Source organism: Alosa sapidissima, chromosome 24, assembly GCF_018492685.1.
Source record: "Alosa sapidissima isolate fAloSap1 chromosome 24, fAloSap1.pri, whole genome shotgun sequence".
NCBI lineage: Eukaryota > Metazoa > Chordata > Actinopteri > Clupeiformes > Clupeidae > Alosa > Alosa sapidissima.
In genome coordinates this window covers 17,430,575-17,452,208 of record NC_055980.1, presented here as the reverse complement: position 1 = coordinate 17,452,208, position 21,634 = coordinate 17,430,575, and the positions used below count along the sequence as shown (strand labels likewise).

At 43.9% G+C, this 21,634-nt stretch overlaps 1 protein-coding gene across 1 annotated transcript; it reads left to right on the top strand.

The window, feature by feature from the left end:
- Positions 1-13,162: 13,162 nt before the first annotated feature.
- On the top strand, positions 13,163-21,371 carry acta2 (actin alpha 2, smooth muscle). The gene is made up of 9 exons (XM_042083518.1): positions 13,163-13,290; positions 15,346-15,521; positions 16,683-16,811; positions 18,135-18,245; positions 18,678-18,762; positions 18,920-19,081; positions 19,334-19,525; positions 19,894-20,075; positions 20,404-21,371. The coding sequence occupies exons 2-9, from the start codon at positions 15,393-15,395 to the stop codon at positions 20,545-20,547; spliced, it is 1,134 nt and encodes a 377-aa protein (XP_041939452.1). The 5' UTR covers positions 13,163-13,290; positions 15,346-15,392; the 3' UTR covers positions 20,548-21,371.
- The last annotated feature ends 263 nt before the right edge of the window (positions 21,372-21,634 follow it).

Sequence of the window (21,634 nt, the reverse complement as noted above, 5' to 3'; positions counted from 1 at the left end):
ACTCCATTGTACCTGCAATATGTTGCAGTTCCGCTAGGGGGCGATCACGAATAAGTGCAAAAACAATGGGGGTCTATGGAGCTAGACGGCTAAATGTGTCTCTTTCACCTGGTTATCGTTGAAAAATCGAAGATTGGATTGTGGTTTCTGCAAGATCAATATGGGTTATAGGTCAAAAGTTGAATGAACGAGTACTTACGTCCTTTCGATTTCTTACAGGTTGGGTCGTTGTTGCCCACAACACACTAGCTTTCTGCTAATGAATGACGTCATTGACACATTTGAAAGGCTTTTTAGAACAAATAAGTGACTCAAAAAATATAATACTCAGCGGTGTGTATTTTCTCTGCCCCTTATATAATATCTTATTTAGGATTAGTGAGCATATGTTTTAACCTTTGTTGTGGCATCCGTGTTTGTCACACATTCCGACAGCAAAGCACATGAACACTCGCTGTGGGAAAAACAAAGTGATCACGGTGGCGGTCCTTGTCATTCCAAGCTGCCATGAAGGCACCATTAATCTAGAAGAATATGCCTGGATTCAGGGGAAAATAGGGCGGGGCAAATGTCTCTGATTTCGAACAAACATTTTTTCAATAGCCAATCGCGGAGAGGTGGCAAACCTTGTGAGTACAGTATAGACATGTACTGGGTGTTTCATGAAAATACCACCGACAGCAGACTAACAACCAAAACGATGGCGTTTAGTTTGCCTTTGTAGCCATCTCTGGCTAGCCTTTGCTTAGCCAAATGAGACATAACTTCTGCAGAGGTTTAAAGCTAATGTTGTTACGAACTTCAATTTCTTCAAAAATCGACTCTAATGCTTCAATTACGTGCATGTATTGGGAGCCATTTCGCACTGGTTTCAGTAGGAACTTTTCCCCATGAACACAACGGAAATGAGATCAGTGGGCGTCTCTGAAAGTAGCTGTTTTCCGGTTGTGAAGGTTTTGGCCCAGAAGTTCATATAGCATGATGCTAACTTCTGGGTACCCAGATTCTCTTGGATAGTATAGGGGGCCACTAGTTGAGAGGGAGTGCCAGTGTGAGTGTGAGATAGGTGGTGGTACATCTTGACCATCACACAGCAGAGAAGGAAGGCCACAGCACAGACCAAAGGCCTACACCGGCGGCGCCAAACTCTTGCCTCCTCATCTTCATGCTGTGAGGCAAAGCAGAGAGGGAAGCAGGTCAAATGAGAGGCGAAGCATAACTGATCGTAGCTGTGTAAACAAATGGAATTAATTGATTCTGAGTTAATAGAAATGACTTACATAACAAATCTCTAATCCACCTTTGTGAAACTCCTTTGCACAATTCTTCAATCAGAAATCAGTCCCAATCTTCCTATCTTGATCTAAGCCATCTCTGTGCTGCTATTTGGAAGCTATCAAAGAGGCCAATGGATATATATAATATAATATAATATAATATAATATAATATATATAATATAATATAATATAATATATAATATAATATAATATAATATAATATAGAATATATATATGCATATAATATAATGGGAACACCCCATTGAATGCAATACAATTGATTAGAAAAAAGAAAGAAGGCATTGCAAAATCTTTACCATACTGAATGTATAAATGTTTCTAGTCTACACAACTGTGGTGTTACATGTCAATGGCAAAGTTACATCTTGGGAGGAAGGAATTCAATTCATGCTGTGATATGCTTGTTTGCCTTTTTGCAAAGTGTAAAGTATCAACAAATGTTACAGACATAGCAAAAAGTCAATATATATATATATATAGCTCATATGTGCATTGTGTAATAATTCACTGAAAGCACACACTGATTCGACCATGAGTTGTGTTTAGAGGAAATATTTGTTTTTTGTTGCATGTTTGAAATGCGAGTCCTGGAGCCTTACGCAAACAAAATGTGTCATTTTGATAAGTGTTTTAATTGTTTTGAAAACATGATGTCAGAGTGGACAGAAGTATTGACGCAAGTATTGACGCAGAAGTATTGACCATTCTGATGAATTTGCTGTGCCTCTTGGCGTGACTCACCCCGTCACATTCAAAGGTTTTAGAAACCCTGGTGGTTATACATTAACCAGCTCCTACGCAATAAGTGTTACCTTCTAGTACAGGTACAGCTGGACATAGATAGATGGATAGATATTTTATTACCACACAACAATTTTGGCTGTATGTTTTTGTTTCAGAAGGATTAAGCTCCAGTGGGGGGGGGGGGGGGTGTTATGAGTTTTTGCTGAAGGCTAGAAGGTTAGAAGCTGTTTTTGAAACGTGTGGTTTCAGTTCTTACAGATCAGTAACGTCTTGCAGAGGGGAGAAGCTGGAAAAAGTGATGGCTGGAGTTGGGTAAGAGGGATCTTTGATTATTCTGGAAACATGTTAGGCCGCACATTGCACACATTCAGAATCTAAATGTAGTATTTGGCCTGTTGGGGAAGACAGTCATGAAAGAGCAACAAAAGCCTTAAGGGTGAGAGTGCTCATGCTTCTGCATGAGAGACATGTCGGGATTGTAGGAACTCGTGGTGTATTGACACATTAGTTTGATCTGAAAGGCTTACTGTAGTTTTGAGTACTGTGGAAGCTCTTGAACAAATGTTGTGTGGCACATGCCTGAGTGTCAATGTCATTGTTGGGTCATTCCGTGTCAAATCACATAAGGAAGTTGTGTGGAACATGCCTGAGTGTCAATGTCATTGTTGGGTCATTCCACGTCAAATCAGATAAGGTTGTTGCTGCACCGTCTCACATTTTGTTCAAACCTTGTTTACATCAGGAATGGGTCCCAAAATCAAGGCCTGTAAAATATTTCTGTTAAAATATGTATGCCTTCGTATTATTTTCAGCCCTTGAAACAGCCTGAAAATCACATGATCTGGGAGGCAATGTTTGGGCATTAATATAATTATTAAAAGTATTATTCATAGGCTGCCCACACGTTGTAGGGTGGAAGACAGACATGTTCTCAGTATGACTGAACCATTTAAAGTTTGTGCACCATTTTCATTGATTTTCAAGGGCCTAGATTTTGAAAAAAGTGCAAATTACATTTACTTTACCACAGTAGATATTACGAGTACAATGTACTTACCTCCTAACCTGACCCTAGCCAGATGAATTTCGTTCCGCTTAGCTCCGCCTAGCTTCACTCACTCACATCCATCTGGGACCTCTTCCATTGAGAGTGATTTCTGCAACCGACTTTATGGTTCAGCCAATCAGGACGCAGGGCGGGAGTTTCATAGATGTGACATAGGTAGAAGCGACTGTGACACTGTTATTAGCGTCACGGGTTGGCTTCGATGTGAGTGGTTGAAGTAGCACGTCAATAGATGATGGACAAGTGGCTTATTCAATCATATGCAAGCATTTTTTGATTAGGCCCAGCCTTCTGAAGCAACACTTCAATGGATCGGTTCCAGATGGATGAGTGGAGTTAGGCGGAGCGAAATTCATCTGGCTAGGGTCAGGTTACTTACCTCCATGATGACTTAGAAACTGATCGACAGTCTTGAGGCAATATTCAGCCGACGGCCATTATCAGATTTCAGTGTCACACTACCTGTGACTGTGAATCTGATAATGGCCCATAATTCAAGTCAGATGAGTTCAGAAACTATTGTGCTGAGAATGGAATCATGAATGTGGGAACAACGGCAAAGTGGGCTCAAGCGAATGGTGAAGTGGAGTGCCAGGATGTTTCATAAAAATGTATACAAATTGCACCAAAAAAGTGTTCTAAATTGTCACGGCCCTCTGGCTTTGCCTTTTTCCCCGCAGGCCGTGGTTTTGTTTATTTTTTTGTGTCTCTCGTACAGGTGTGCTGGAAGTGTGGTTGAAATTATTCAGTCCAATTAGATGCACTGTTGTACAGGTCACTTGTTGACTTTAAAAATGCAGGTGCTCCTCCCCACTGGAGAGCAGCTGAGCACCAGACGCCCGTGGGTCGTGCCATGGGCCTTTGTCTGAAGGCCCATTCGCCCAATGCTGCTTGTTGTGTGGCATTTTTGATGGCCTTTGGGCTGCATTTTTGATTCTCTTCCCGAAGTGAAATGAAGTAGTGAGTCTGGTTAAACCAGGTTAACGGGGAAGTTAAGTTTTTCATAATCTGCATTTTTTAACCAACCACACCTGCATTTACCTTACTGCAGTGACATGGCACAGAATGGCATCAAGGAAACATGATATTGTGAAACACGTTAGAGTTACCTGTGTTGTGTTGTGTAGTGCACGGCTCAGCCCTGCTCTTCTTCTCGAACACGCAACAAGCAGCACCTCGGCTACGGATTGGGAGTTGCTCATGCTAGCAATCGAGCTAAAAGCCCAGGCTGCTAGCTCTCTCACTAGCACATCTCTTAAGGCGTTGGGAGGGAGGTTTACACAACATGCAAATTGCACAGCTACGTACCAGCTGGCTACCGCTACACTCACCCCCCTAAAACCTCACTAGCAATCGAGCTAAAAGCCCAGGCTGCTAGCTCTCTCACTAGCAAGTCTCTTAAAGGTGCAGTCAGCGATCGTATGCAATTTCAAGCCCATAACATTTTCTGTCACATTCAGCAATCATCTCCTCACGATCCGCTAGCTGCCCATTCTGTGACTGTACACTTTTTACAGTACACTGTAAAAAGACCTGGGGCCTATTGCACAAAACTAGTATAAGGGATTAAGCCGGGATATCTTGGTTATCCTGGCTCAATTGGGGGTCAGTTGTCATGTGACCAAGTTTCATTAACATACATCAAAGTGTTCCCAAAATATGAGCTTACTTACTGTTTGGCGACTTTGCCCCTTTGGATTTGCCTTTATTACTGCAAAAAATGAGTCATAACAACTTCTGATCACAATGAAACTGTCATAAATGGACTCAGCATCCTCAATAACCCCTAAATTGACACCAAGATTGTGAAAATACAAGGATACAAGGATACAAGGAAGTTTATTGTCACATGCATATAGTTACTGGAAGTAAGAAATGCAGTGAAATTATGTCTGGTGTCAGCCTATTTGTGCATTAATGGGGGGGGGGGGGTAAAGAGTGCAGTAGAAGAGGGGTCTAGTAGAGCAAGTGTTTTTATCTAGTTTTAGACACCTGTGCTAGCAACCTTAGCTTATAAATAAAATAATAATAAAATAAATATTAATACAAATTATAAAATAAATGAAAAACATAAAAACAGGTATGTGTGTGTGTTTCACACCAAATAAAAATATTTCCTCTCATAACTTTTTTAAACCTGGCAAACTAGGCATCAGGGTTAAGAAAGCAACACCATTGGATTTTTATATCAAAATTTCAAAAGGCCATGGCTTGAAAGTAGTCAGAGATAAAGTCCTACTGTAAATGTATAAATCTTTAGTAAAACAAAAGTTTATGAAGGGGGTAAATTTACCCATCTAATTTGTCACTGGATGGCAAGCACCTCAAATTATGCACCTTTCAGTAAATACTGGATGAACATATTTAAGCAGGTTTACTTTCCTTTTTTCATATTACCCACATAACAAATTAACAGGAAAACACCTAAGATGTATACCAACACCTAAGATGTTGTGGTTTAGTAATTACTACAATATAGGCCTACAATAAAGTATTGTCAAACAGTTCCTATCGCGGGTAATCTGCAGTACCCAGAAGTTCGCATCATATTGCGGGTGAGTTTGTAGTTCTTTAGAGCCCTATTTCTACTAAAGGCTAGGCAATCAAGGACATGGGTAGATGGAGGAGAAATCAAAAATAATAAATAAAAAGTTCTATGGAGATGTGCAAAAGTTGGAGAAAGTCAGATATGTGTGTGTGTGTGTGTGTGTGTGTGTGTGTGTGTGTGTGTGTGTTTTGACGTGTGATGAAATAAGAAAATAAATAAAAGGTCTGTGGGGGGGGGGGGGGGGGGGGGGGGTCATGAGTGCTGAGTAGTGAATGAGTGCAAAGTTAGTATAGTGTGAGTTCAGAGTTGGGAAATGTTTGAGAGTGCTGAGGAGTGAATGTGTGCAAAGTCAGTATAGTGTGAGTTCAGAGTTCGGATGGCCTGGGGATAAAAACTAAAATGTGATCATTATTAGTAGATGTCGTGTGTGGTCAGTATCCTGGCCAAGATGACAAAGCGCCTCCCAGAGGAGGGGCAAAACGGGGTCAGAAAATGTGCACCCCATCATTTTTCAACAGTAGGACCCCAAATAAAGCAAATAAAACAAAAATAAAAATTTTAGCAAAAAAATCCTAGGGAAATACAATTCGTACCCCACTATAATTGAGAATGTCCCTTTTCTGTTTTCTCATTCACAACCTTCTTTAACTTTATAGATATATATACTGTCAGTATATATCTATGCTCTAACTTTTGTATCAAGTTGTGGTAGCGCAGTAATATAGAACAAAATGCGGTCAAGGTGTATGTTTGTGCTGGATTTTACAACAGCATCATACGCGATTCAGCCAATCACAATCAAGGACCAGAACTATCCGTTTTATAATGTGTAACGGATCATAAGCCTAAAGCTTAAAGCTGCAGTTGGCAAGTCTGACAGATTGAGGGGACTTAGCCAAAATTTTGAATGTTTACAACTCTCATGCCCCTCCCCCACTACCACCGAGCACAATATCATCGAGTTTTTGCTTGTCAGTGCGCACCAGACTGCACCAGACTGTGATTGACAGTCAGATCTCACACAACCCTACTCTGATTGGACCAGAAGAACCGGGAGCTCTGGATTTTTGCAAAACAAACAACAGGCTCTAGGTGGAGGTAGAAGCGCGTTTTTTTTTTCTAAAACCGACTGATTTATGTTGTTCCGTCGGAGCATAGTCATAGGTTTCAGTGAATATGATCAAAAAAATCTTGCCAACTGCAGCTTTAAAGGCAATTGTCTACAAAATATTTTCTAAATGTTTTGTCAATTTTAAGGAACAAAGTGATGTGAAATTGATTACAGATACATCCCTTGTGGATGTCATTGTAAGATGTGACGTTTCTGTGTATATTTCCAACACAACTGTTCTTGTTGCCTGAGCCCACTGCCAGTGTACTATCTCTGATGTAGAGATTTAGAAGCAAGAAATATTGCTCATTGAACCACTAGGGGGCGAAAGACACAGAAGTTTAAAACCTAACTGTCAAGTGGCTCAGACAGAAGGACCACTGAGTTTGGGTGTGTGTGTGTGTGTGTGTGTGTGTGAGAGAGAGAGAGAGAGAGAGAGAGAGAGATTATGTGTGCATTTGTGGAGCACAGTGTTAGGGAACAATTTGTAAGATTTTCAAACTTGTTAAGGACAATCAATGGTCTTTCAAGTGGATGTATTTAAAAGATTAGTGATTAGTTCATGCGTGTGTGAATGAAAGTGTGCTCACGGTTCTTGCTCTCTGTCCAGAATCTCCCACAGTTGCTGCTATGCCAAAAAGCAGACATCTAAACTCTGGTCAGCATTCACCAGGACCAAGTCAACGAATAAACTTCGCAATCTCTCAAAACTGATATGGCTACTTATACCGTCATGCAATGACTTTTCCGTTTTTACCATTTCAAATTCACTACCTACATAATATCCTTTATCCAGTCATGAATGACCACTTTCTCTCCCCCACACACAAAACCACCCTCATACACTCATGCAAACACACAGAATATTTGCCTACATACAGAGAGAGAGAGAGAGAGAGAGAGAGAGAGAAAGAGAGACATAAACATGGTCCCACACAGGAAGACAGAGAGAAAAGAAAAGGGGGGATGGAGGGGGTGCCGCACGAGTCTGCAGAGTTGTCCTAAGACATTCCGGAGTGTTCAGGGAGCAGATTCCAGGCTGTGTTGACGTTTGGCGGCCAATCAGACGCTGGTTGGAAGAGTCCTTTAAGAGCACAGCAGCTTTGCCATTTTCGGTCAAAGCACATGCCAAAGAAGATGAGTACCGTCCACCGCCCCTCAGTCATCAGCCTCAAGCACACTACTATTTCACACACACACACACACACACACACACACATTCACAGCTGTCCCACAGGCCAAAGGCAAAGGTTTCAGAGTTTAAAAAGCAGACAGTCACAGTTATTCAAGTTATGGTGAGATGTTGCCCTACTGAATGCAAGGCTACATCATATGTGTATTAAGAAAACATTAGACAGCCAGCGCAAATATCTTTTGAGTCAGATAATCACTTATAACTCGTTGATAGCAGTACTATACTGTACTAGATGATCAGATATATATGGCAACATACAACTAATTATTATGATGAGCTCTTGTTATGGGGTACTGAGGCATTGATCACTGGTAATAAATGAAATACTTTCTCCAATCCCTGAGAATTGCCCGTAACTGTCAGCTCACTTCTAACTGCAGGAGCAAGTGGTTGAAATGGAATGCAAAGAGTCAAACAATAGCAGCAAACCTTGCACTATCATGACACACTTATCATTTAGCATTGCTGCTAATACAGACATGTGCTAAATTTGTTCTGTTACCATCAATTAGCTTCATTCAGACTTCACTGGTGTCTCTCAACTCGATCCAGAGCTGAACATGTGATCAAAGCCTCAAAATACTAAATTACCACATGACCTTTCACACATTCCCTTGTTCCTTGCCAGTTTCATTTGTAGCTGTGCATTGTGTGAGTTATGGACCCTTTCAAGAGAGTTCCATTATCAGCATCATAGTTGGCCCCACAAGACTTCCTTTTTAACATTCCATATGTTATCTTAATGCAGAGGAAGTAGATTGGGGCCCAAATAGAACGTTCAAGCATTGTTTTTGTTTACCTTGTTGAAAGGGTCCATAAGCTAACTGTTTCATAATCATCAATGATGAACTCAATGTCATGCAGTTTCCCTCCTACTCTCACGGTCAGCTAAGAGGTCAAAATTTGACAATGAGCCAGACGATGAGAAAAGGGAAGTGTGAAACTACTGCTCAGAAAACTCAGCAATGACACCTGAAAACATATCAGGGCTGAACAGGGCTGTCATATCATCACCTTCCTAAAATAATGGCGAAAATGTTTTTTGCCTAAATCATCTCTTCAATTTTTTTTTACTTTTTTGTGTTTTTTGAAAAACCTGAAATAAATGCCATTATTTTAGGAAGGTGATGATATGACAGCCCTGTTCATGGTACGTGCCAAGAAAATAATCTGTTTTGAAACAAGGAGCCACACTTCAGCCAATATAATGTAAAATCTAAGTTTCTTTTAAGTTACTTGGGATTTTGAATGTAGATCCTGACACGGATTCCGACATGCTGAAAGGTGAAACGCATCTCTGAGATGGGAATCTGAGTTGTTTCTAGGGAAGGGATTATGTCTGTGGCCAGCCCACATTGCTCACAGATCTTCCATTGAATCAGTGTAACTGACACTGAGCCTGTTCTCATCTGCATGAGATCAGATCACAGTTTAGATTGAAGCCTTTTAATCTCTATAAGCTACTGCAATTGAAATGATGCGTTTTATGATGGAACGTCTTGGAGCATAAAGTTCTCGCTTCTCATACGTGTCACAGCTTGTATGTTTCTGGGTGCAAATTGAAATTTGGGTGCAACTCCGCATTCCTTAAATGCCATGTACGCAGACCACGGACATCGTTTTGAAGTCATTAGGGTTTTGGAAGAGATGATTTTATTCTGTTAACTCCTCGTTTCTGAGTCAGATCATTTGGCCATCGCCGAGTGAAATCACTGGCCAGATTCACAAAATGAGCAGTGAGATGGTGGGGACTGGGGAGGGCTTATACGGACTGAACATGACGAGAGGGGAGCTGCTGTGGTGACCTACTCCTGCTGGGGGATTGCGATGGGATGACATGAGAGGGCATTCAGCGCTTGACTTTTGAAGAGGACGCAGCCAGGGCGTTCGATGGTGTTTTAAGCCCCCACTGTCAACTTCAAGGCAGCGCTGCGGCCGTCGACTTCAAGGCACCTAACCTTAACCTTAACCCCAACCCTAACCCTTGCCTAACCCTAGTGCCTTCCATGCAGCGCTGCCTGGAAGTCGACGGTGGGGGCTTAAAACACCATTGTGCAACCAGGGCTGGAGCTACTGTTCTTACACTTCCTATGAGCTGGGAGTGAGCTAGTATGAATGTTTGGACACGTAAACACATACACAGAGACATGCACATAAATACACACTCACACACAGACACATATACACAGAAATACACACACACATGTAAATAAATGCACAAACAACATCAAAATAGTGTGCATATTGCACAGATTCAATTATCTTGAATGTACCCAAACACTGTATGTATGTAGTGAAAGACAGACACATACATACACACACTTACACACATAACAATGCAAATACAGTACAAATAGCACTACCCACATAGGCTACAAACACACACACGGTCATTTGTGCAGTGAGGCACTGTGTTTTTTCCCAGACCACACCTTCAGAGGGGTTTGCTTCTTTCCTTACATGCCGTTGATGGGAGCCCTCTGCCAAAGTGCTCCTTATTTACTGAACAGTTCCTTTTTTGGTGCTGTGTTAAAGGGCTGTGCGCGCACACACACAGGCTGTTAGCAGGGGTGGAGGGAAACTGTTTTCATGAATGTGCTCGGTGAGACTCCGTACAGCCAAAGAAAGACAGACAGACAGCCCCTTAAAAAAAGAAACAGGAAACTTGTAAACTCGTACAATGTCTGTGATAACCCACCTTAAAAAAAAAAAGATGCTTTGTATATATAAAAGAGCCCCAACGTTTACATACTGTTACACTGTCACTGCATTTCAGGTTCATTGCGACGGTGGTTCTGATAGCAAATCTGATGCATTCCTGGCATGTTTTCCATGCAAGTGCCGGGGCAAAAACCACACATGATGTGGGGACGTTTGACCGAGGCCGTATCAGACAGCGACCCAAATGGAAACGATTGACTCACATTCTAGCGCGGCATGACTGCACTGCGTATGTGCAGTAGGATGATTTATCCAGTCTTGCAGTGCACATCCTGTGCAACCTCGGAGCAAAGGACAAGCAGCATCATTCTCTTTTGGGGCAAACTAGCAAGCAGACTGTGTAGGGAGTGAATAAATCTGTTGTTGAATCTGAACCATTGAATACATAGTTCAAATAGAGCAGTGAATCTGTTATTGTAGTTCACACTCAGCATTTGCAGATGTTTCTTTAAGTGCTAGGTACAGACATGGCTCTCTTCAGTTAGGAGAATGAATAAGTGTCATTCTAGCAACTTGTTGAGATCATGGTTTTGAATACTTCTTTGTTATGGGACTTTTGCCATGTTCCCTGTCTGCCTCTGATCCACATATTTCCGATCTACACGCAGAAGCCTTGTTTCACCTTTTCTCTCATTCTTTCTCTCAGTCTTTCTTTCTTTCTGTCTCTCCCTCATTCTCTCTGTCTCCCCTGTCCCTCCCTCCCAGCCTCATCCCGATAAGGCGATGTGCGGCATCGGGCTGAGCCATTATGTCAAAGCCCCGCCGTGTTGCGTACTTAAGCCATGGTGTCGTCGCTTCGTGCCTCGCCACAACCCGATCCGCACACCCCCCCGCCCCCCCGGCCCACCCCCGGCACCTCTCCACCTCCCGAGTAGGACACCATGAGTGAACACAGGGATGGGCAATGAGCTCATCTGTTTATGACAGCGGCCCGCTGTCGCCATCACTGTAACGTCTCAGGGATGAGGGCAGATTAGCGTAGCGTAGAATAGCGTAGAGTAGAGTAGAGTAGAGTGGAGGGCCGAGGCCCGTGACTGAGTGGGTGTGAGATGTAGAAACAGGGCCTACAGTAATGCTGCTGTGCTGCTGTGCTGCTGCTGCTGCTGCTGCTTTCATTCAGTGCCTGAGGTCCTGACTCTGGTTTCTGACCATGACCATGACACTTCACAACCCTGAAAAAAAAGTTGGGACGTTGTGTAAAAAGCAAAAACAAAAAAAATGTGACCATCTGCAAATCTCGTAAACCCATATTTGGCTGCAAAAAGGACATAGATTCTGGTTTCTGACCAGTTCAATAAAGGCGTGGCATTTACGTTTATGTTTACTCGTCTAGCAGACACTTTCATCCATAGTGACTTACAGGACAGATAAAACATTATTAGGTGTAATAGGTGTCACTAAAACCCCTAACTAGTCAAAACCGTGCACTAAAATAGCCAGTAATCATGAATCAAACCAAGAGACTTAATTCAGAGTACTCTGACACTCATTTGTTGTCTTGGTCCCTGATTAGCACAATGCTGGAGAGCTATAAAGGACGTGCAGAAGATATGTGTGTGTGAGTTACTTGTTAATTATTGAGCCAAGCCAAACCAAGTCATCATGTTATTAGTGAACCATCCTTGAGAAGTAGCTGAGCAGCTTGAACACAAGAAGAAGAAGAAGTAATGAAGAAAAATGACATGCTCATTCTTTAGATCATTCATTTGTTATCTGCGCTGTTAAAAATAATGTTTGTGGTATGCTTAAAATGCAGGAGTAACTTTTCCTGGAACTGACTGAATACTTGATCTGACCAAACGATTCCTTATGCCTGCAGCTGCAACAGATCACTGTTGGCATGACGACTTTTGCTGGACGTCAACTTAGGACAGAGGGACGCTACCCACCTTCGTCTTGACCTAAGACAGAGAACCCCCCCACCACACACACACACACACACACACACACGCACACACACACATACTGTCTCTCATGAACACGCACAAGCTTAATCCACAAATGGATATTTACACATTTCAATAATTACAATTCCATGAACACTCCTTCGAGGTGTTATAAAGTTCACATGTGCATGACGTGTGTTTAATTGCTTTAATGAAGCCAAAGGTAACAAGAGGTTAAGGGTGTGTGTGTGTGTGTGTGTGTATGTGTGTGTGTCGCGTTCACCCTCATTCTCTGTTTATATTCCAGGATGGCTCGACCCTTTTCAGCAAGTGAAGGGGTAAGTTTAAAAAAAAAAAGTGGGGGGGGGGGGGGAGAAAGATTGAAGGAGAGAGAGAGAAGAAGGAAGAGAGAGAGAGAGAGAGAGAGAGAAAGGGCAAAAAAAAACCTGTGGAATGCCCAGAAGGACGATCCAGTGAGGAGGACCGTCGAGGGCCCCCAGAAACGCCCGGATTGGAGTCCTTTCCTGCGGCCATCCCTATAAGGCTGTGCTGGAGCACGGGAGCAGTGTGGAGAGTGGCCCCGGCTCCATGTTTGGTGTGTGGGAGGAGGCAGCGGGGGGGGCCGGGGGGGCCCGGGGCTTCTTAAGAGCCGGCCCGGTCAGCCTGTGGCACACCATCACCAAGTGGCTAAACCCCCCGCCCCGGCTCGGCACTGTCAGGGTAAGTCCTGCTCCCTCTCCATCCATCGCACCGCACTGCATCGCATCTCTCTCTCTCTCCCTCCATCTATCTCTCTGTTTCTCTCTCATTCTCTGTCTCTTTCTCCCTCCATCACTTTCAGCCACATTATATCCCTCTATCTCACTGCCTCCATTTCTCTCTCTCTCTCTCTCTCTTATTCTATTTACTCTTGTCTTTTCAGGACCTGTTGAATCTCTCTGCTTGTCATGTTACATTAGCAGACATGACTGGGGTGTGGCTCTGGATAAACAAATTTGCAACTGCAAATTGCAATTTACCGACAACCAGTAAATGATTTACTTTCAAGTTTTGTTTTGGGGGTTTTTGGAAAGTGTTTAGCAGTGCTTAAGTGATTTGAAAGAGACACAAGGATTCTTCACCTGGTGTTTGTCAAGTGAAGCTGCTTCCAAAGGAGCTTTTAATCCCACCACAAACCTGGATGTGGAGCCAGTGATGCCGCAGGCAGGGTGTTGAGGTGAAGCTCAGTGGCTGTTGATGTTGGAGCGAAGTGAAATGAGTCGTGTCTTGGGAGCTGCTTGCGCAAGTCCCTTTGATCTTGAGAGACGTCCTTAAATTGCACAACATGCTGCACTTGTTGTTTTTTCTCCTATTGTATACAAAAAAGAGGCCTGAGCTGCCAGGGCTTTGTTGTTTTAAGAGTAAGGAGAGACAGGGCACACAAAAACAGCAACAGTCTTCTGTCAAATGAGATGTATTAATCTCTGAGGAAGTGCCTGAATGCTTTGAGCCAGCCAGGGCCATGTGTGTATGTTAGTGTGTGTGTGTGCAAATTGGAAGGGAAATTTGAAAAAAGAAGTTTTGTCCAAGTGTGCAGCCTCTCTCTCTCTCTCTTTCCCTCTCTCTCTCTCTCACCGCCAGCTCATGGTTTGCAAGGGAAGCACTAGACTGAGCTCAGGACATTGGCCCCTTTTGATTTGGAAGGTTTATGACTAAATATGGTTCTCCAGGATTCCAGCGTAGGCCTCAGTGAGAGAGACTGCCCTCTCCCACCCATCCCTTCTCTCTCTCTCTCTCTCTCTCTCTCTCTCTCTCTCTCTCTCTCTCTCTCTCTCTTTCTCTCTCGCTCTCTCTCCTTGCTTGTTCTCTCTCACTTTTTTTCTCTCTCTTTTGTCGTCAGCTGGTGTAAGCAAGCAATGAAGGCTAGGCAGGGAGGGCAAGGGAGAGGGAGGGAGGGAAGGAGGGAGTGAGGGAGTGAGGGAGGGAGGGAGCAAGGGAGTCTGTGTGTGTGTATGTAGTCCATAGACAGCCATGATCCCCATCACTTCCAAATTAGGAAGTTTTTTCCCATGGCCCAGAGTTCATTCATTTGGGACTTTAATGTAAGCTTGTCAAGGGCAGCCGGCGGATTGTTTGACATGCTTTACATAGCTGGGATTAATAGTGTTTCATATTCTATAGGAATTAACCTGATTTTTGCAGAAATGGGCTGTGGATATCTGGTGGTATATTTCCTAGATTCTGATTCAATTCAGTTCCATTTTACTCAGGTTTAAACTTTTTATGCATCCTTTTTAGGAACTGGTTTTGGTTGTAGTTGCTTGTAGTAGCACGACTGGTAATTTTCATCATTTTCTGTGCTGAAGGTGTGGTCACACACACACACACACACACACACACACACACACACACACACACACACAGACTCACACATACACACACACACACACCAGCACATACACATAGACACCAGATCTATTTGATTCTATTTTAACTATTACATTTGAATATTGTTTCTGGTCTACTCCAGTTTATTTTATGGCACTACAGATTAATCATCTGAGCCTTAGGGATGGTTGACCCCGACTCTGTCCCCGAATACCAGCTGTGGTTAACCTCTGTCTGCCCTGTATGTGCCAGCTGGTGTTAACCCTCTCTCTTCCCCTGTGTGTGTGTGTGTGTGTGTGTGTGTGTGTGTGTGTGTGTGTGTGTGTGTGTGTGTGTGTGTGTGTGTGTGTGTGTGTGTGTGTGTGTGTGTCTGTCTGTGTGTGTGTACATGTGTGTGCACGTCTGCAGTGATTGTCTCGTGGGAGATTGAAGAAGAAGGAGCCCTCGATTGAAAGATGTGTGACGACGAAGAAAGCACAGCCCTCGTGTGTGACAACGGCTCCGGTCTGTGCAAGGCAGGCTTCGCCGGGGATGATGCCCCCCGTGCCGTCTTCCCCTCCATCGTGGGTCGTCCCAGACACCAGGTGAGGCTCCGGCGCCAACTGGACACGTCATCGACCAGTTTTCCCATGCATGGATTGAGCCTTGCCCCAGACTTTCAGTGGAGATTTTCACTTTTGTTTTCTTTTGTTGTAACACTAGACTCAATCCATTTATGGGAAACTGGCCATGTCATGTTTACATGTCATGAATTCGACACAGGGCCCTACAACAGACAATAATTCTGCCCCCCCCCCCCCCCCCGATAATATATAGTATTATTGGGGGGGCTCTCTGGGGGGCCCCTGTCAGTGCTGGACCCTTAGAATCGTCCTACCCCACCCACCCCCCCACCCCACCCCGGCGGCACCCCTGGTTGTTTGTCCAACTTATCCGTCTGCAGTCAGGGACAGGAATAATACACCTGCCATGAAATGTATGTACTGTACATCATGTTCCTAGCAAGCACCTACTAGTACCTAAGCTTGCTCTTGAGTGTTTTTAAAGGTTCTAAATGCATCATATTGTAGCCCTGTTGTAAGACAAAATTCTTTACATTTAAAATACGGAAGGAAAGTACAGGAATTTGGAGGAATTTGTCATTGCACTTTCTAAAAATATTGTTGGCCTTTTAAACGACATTTTAGCCATTTTAAAACACCAACAAATGAAAGGATTTGCTTAGTAGTGAGAGTAGTCGGGTCAAACAAATACGAGTGTGTTTCTTGGCTTGTTCCTCGGGAAGTCTTTGGCGTTTCCCAGTAAAGCTTCCCACTGTGTCTGACACACCAAGGTCAACCATCACAACAGTGTCTGTGTCTGAGACCCACTTGAGAATCATTTCAAAGCTAACTCCAGTCCACTTCCTGCTAGCAAACGTAGCCCCATCCCTCTCAAGGAGCAAGAAAGAACGTGTATTTTTGCCTTTGTTCTGTGGGAAATATCTTTGAGCATGTTCTTTTAGTGTTTTGATTTGCTTATGATGGTTGGTTGTGGGCTTGACCCGCGTGAGTGCTTTGTCTTGCGTGTTCAAAGTGGGAACATCTCTGTATCGTTCGTGAGAACTTCATAGCAATCCGCGGGATATTCTCTTGGGTGAAATCCACTTCTTAAGCTACCGCTTGATGTCTGCCTTGATGGGCAATTTTTTTCTTGAGAGGGTGATGTGTTTTAACCCTCTTATCTGTGTTTGTGTCCGTCCACAGGGTGTGATGGTGGGCATGGGTCAGAAGGACAGTTATGTGGGTGACGAGGCTCAGAGCAAGAGAGGTATCCTGACACTCAAGTACCCCATCGAGCACGGCATCATCACAAACTGGGACGACATGGAGAAGGTGGGCCTACACGCACACACACACACACACACACACACACACACACACGTATCTACAGTTCTTCAGGGAACCTTTTTCCAACTTCTCCAAAGGGTCATTGTCATAAAACAAATACCAGGCGAAAGAGCGATTAAAGTAAACAGTCACCGGAACTTCTAGGAGGAAGCTTCTAAGTGTTTATAATTCTTTGAATTAGTGAATCCACTTACTAGCCAGGGAGCTTTTGCTGTTTTTGAAACTGACATGCCATGGCGTGGGCTTTAAATGCAGATGGAATCACTTAATAAATTCCTTCATCGCACTGATAGTCTTTCTGTATACAACAAGTACCCCTGTAAATGGGTGAATGTAAGCCAAAGCTACACATATTTGAACTGACTGTGTCTAAAAATAGGTAAACTCCACCACTTACACCATTACCCTCTTAACCATTCTCTTCATAACAGCGTCCCCCTGGGTATCCCAGAATTCCCCTCAATTGCTTCTCCATCTTCACAGAGTTGATAACAGATAACAATGAGTCATCCGTGGGCCATGTAAATACACACACACACACACACACACACACACACACACACACACACACACACAGACCCCTCATGGTGGCTTAGCTGACGCCTGTTTGGTGTGTGTTTACTGGCATGTCAGAGTTTGTAGCGGCCTGCTGTCTGAAAAGAGATGGGTCTGACTCATAGAGCCGCAGAGCGAGATAAATCAGTCATGCTGTTGTTATCATAGCAGATGGATGGCACCGATGGTGCTGTTTTCGGAGCTCACTGAGTGAAATAGCAACTCGTCTCTTCCCATATCTGACTGTCGTTCCACATTATGCATTCCTTTGAGTGCTGTTACCGTGACCCATGAGGTGTTGTTTTAGAAGCACACTTGCCAAAAATCGTAGCACAAACACGGCAAAATAGCACGGGCAGTCATTTGCAAAAGTTGTCAGTCAGTCAACAAGGGACTGGCCCAGAAAGCAAGTAACTGAGAAGAGTCCAGGTCTCTTCTGGGCCGAGACGAGACCGGATCTGGGCCGAGTGTTCTCTTGTTGCTCCGCTCCCATCTGGGACAATGTCAGTTTTGGCACGGGGAGGAACGTTAAATCTGTTCACACAAGCTGATTCAGGGAACACATGCTTCAGCTCTCTCCATGGCGTGTGGGTGGGTTGTTTGGTGTGAACACTAAGCATTGTGTGTGTGTGTGTGTGTGTGACTGTTTGTTTGTGTGTTTTATTTGACTTTGTGTATCTTTATGTGTATAACTCTCTTTCTCTCTCTTTCTCTCTCTCTCTCTCTCTCTCTTTCTCTCTGTGTGTTTGTCAGATTTGGCATCATTCCTTCTACAATGAGTTGCGTGTGGCCCCTGAGGAGCACCCCACCCTGCTCACTGAGGCCCCCCTGAACCCCAAAGCCAACAGGGAGAAGATGACCCAGGTAAGAGTGGCAGATCATCACCCCAGCCACACCAGTAATCTACAATCGCAGTTGTGATTCATAGCATTTGAAATTATAGAAACGTGTACAACGTGTGGACACATTCTTATCACAAGATGCTCTTAACAAAATAATTCAATTCAATTCAATTCAATTCAATTCAATTCTAGTTTATTTATATCTATATTTATATATATTTATATCACGTTTCATATGGCATACACGGTCCCAATGCGCTTTTAGGAAAAATATAGAAAAACACTACCATGTGAGGGTGGTTTAAATAGACATTAAAACACATTAAAAGTAAAATTAACTGAAAGTACAACATCCAGTAGTTAAAATGATAATAGAAATAAAAATGAAAGTTGTCGCATAATAACATCATGAAGAATCTGGCACTGACACCTGCGGTTTCTGTCTATCTTCTAGATCATGTTTGAGACCTTCAACGTACCAGCCATGTATGTAGCTATCCAAGCCGTGCTGTCCCTCTACGCCTCTGGTCGCACAACAGGTCAGTCAGTAATGCAGATGTAGTGTGAGTGTATTTATTTGCCTTTTAATGTCTTGTCCTCTGTGTGACTGGAGTCCTCTTCATTGCCTCTAATATGAACTCCCTCATGAAGTTCTCCACTGACCACCATGCCCCACACGTCGGCGTTTGTTCACAGGCATTGTCCTCGACTCTGGTGATGGTGTCACCCACAACGTGCCCATTTACGAGGGCTATGCCCTTCCCCATGCCATCATGCGCTTGGACCTGGCTGGCCGTGATCTCACCGACTACCTCATGAAGATCCTGACGGAACGTGGCTACTCGTTTGTGACCACTGGTGAGTGGACTTGTCGCCGTGCTGATCAGATGGTACCAGCCCTGAGTAGTTTTAAGTGATGGCTGACAAAGATGGTACCGGTATATAGTTTAAATTCCATCCCATCTGGGTGGATGAAATTGATTTGAAACGGTAATGTACTATATTGATTTCATCTTATATTCAGTGTTTGCATTTCCAGGTTTACCAGGTGTCATGATTTTGACAACTGTTCACCAAATCTGAATCGCTCTTGTTTTTCACCACCTACAGCGGAGAGAGAAATTGTCCGTGACATCAAGGAGAAGCTGTGCTACGTGGCTCTTGACTTTGAGAATGAGATGGCCACTGCCGCCTCCTCCTCCTCCCTGGAGAAGAGCTACGAGCTCCCTGACGGACAGGTCATCACCATTGGCAACGAGAGGTTCCGCTGCCCTGAAACCCTCTTCCAGCCTTCCTTCATTGGTAATGTGGCTCCCCTTTTCCTGTTCCTCTCTTCCTCACACTATAGCTCTGTCCAAAGACTTGTCTTTCTCTAACTCAGGAAAAAAAAGCTTGGCTTTTAACAGATTTGCATAACACAACCATATTTTGATCACCTCTAATCCTAATCCTAACCCTAATTTGTTATGACAAAAAACGAATGACACTTAATGATGACACTATGACGTTCTGTCATAAACATTTATGACTTGTTTATGACATGTTCATGACAGTGTCATGTCACTCATGTCGATACTGTCAAGTGTAACTATTTTTTTTCCCTTAATAATTGGCATGGAGTGTTTTCTGTTGGTTCACTACTCAATTCTGACTTCTGAAAATCCTCCCAGGTATGGAGTCTGCTGGTATCCATGAAACCACTTACAACAGCATCATGAAGTGTGACATTGACATCCGCAAGGACCTGTACGCCAACAACGTCCTGTCTGGTGGCACCACCATGTACCCTGGCATTGCTGACCGCATGCAGAAAGAGATCACCGCCCTGGCCCCCAGCACCATGAAGATCAAGGTCAGTCTCTGATCCCTAATTCCTCTCTGCCTCTCACATACACACTTTGCCGATCGCACCATGCAAGGCCAGCATGTGCTGTAGGTATTACAGACATTTTAAAATGTTTCTGGTTGTAACCATTGTGTTATTCACTTGAGTTGTAGTCTGTGCAGCCATGTGCAAAACAATACTGCACTAAAACAAATCTGAGAAAATATTGTAATGTAGAAGCTAAGATAAAAAGTTGAACTCGCTGCACAATAACTTTTCACATCAGTAGCTCAGGTGCTGTTAAATGCTGAACTGAGCTGTATTTGATCTCTCTGCTCCGTGTCTATCTACCCAGATCATCGCCCCTCCTGAGCGGAAGTACTCTGTCTGGATCGGTGGCTCCATCCTGGCCTCCCTCTCCACCTTCCAGCAGATGTGGATCAGCAAACAGGAGTACGACGAAGCCGGCCCCTCTATCGTGCATCGCAAGTGCTTCTAAGTGCACCCAGACCCACCCCTCCCACCCCCACCTCTACCCCCTACCCAGTCCTACTCCCGCCCAAACCACCGCGTCTTTCCCCCTGCCCCCCAACCCCCCCACCCCACTTCTAATGTCTTTTGCTCTTGCTCTATAGCCTGTAAACTGTGAACGCAGAGTCCCCCCCCCCCCCCCTCCCTCACCCCCAACCCTGTGCCCCCCCCCCCCCCATTCTCACCTTCTGTGTCATCTTTGCACTGCCCTCACCTGTGTGAATGTGTTTTTTTTTTTTCCCTCTCGTTTTAATGTTTTTGTTTTGTTGTTGTTTTGGACGAATAAAAGACAACCAAAAATGCTTGAAAGGTGCTGCCGATAAGAAATTGTTGGGGACTTTTTTTTTTTTTTCCTGTGGGGTATGTGAGGAGGCTTGATAAGAATCTGGACTGGCTCGGAGAGGGGGAGGGGGGAGAGGGAGGGGGGTGTTAGTCACAGAGGGTGGCCTGCTCTGGTTCTGATCTCAACCAAATCTGGCCCACGACTGGCCCGGCTCCTTTCCAGAGTCAACTGTGATCTGGGGCATATGGCAGTTGCTGTAACTATACAGTTGCAGTGTTCCGGCTCTCTTGTGCAGTTCTGAAGGGGTGCTACTCTTGAGCTCCCTCTAGTGTTCCACGAGCGACACTGTACCCCGGCCGCTTTCTCTCGATGTGCGGTTGAAGCCTTGCATGTGCTCTTTCACCACTGTAAGCTTTTGAGTTTGGAAAGGCAGGTGTTGTGAGAATGTTATCATTCTGATTGCCCCAGGAAAAAAAAATAATAATAATAAAAGCTCTGCTAAAAAGGAATTTGACTGGACAATTTTTTTTATCAACTTGTCAAACTTGTTTTAGGCAAATGTAATAGCTTTGCATTGTCATAGATACGGCCATGTTAGCATTTTTAGTGTCAAAGAAATCTTATTGCTTAAGTGTATTTGCTTACAGTTAAGTGGAATATATATTTTGACATTAATGACACCACAACTAATCTGTTCCCTACTTGAGGTAATCTGAGACAATCCTCAGCCCAGTTCCTCTCATAAATACAAGCGTGAGTGGTTACCGGCAAA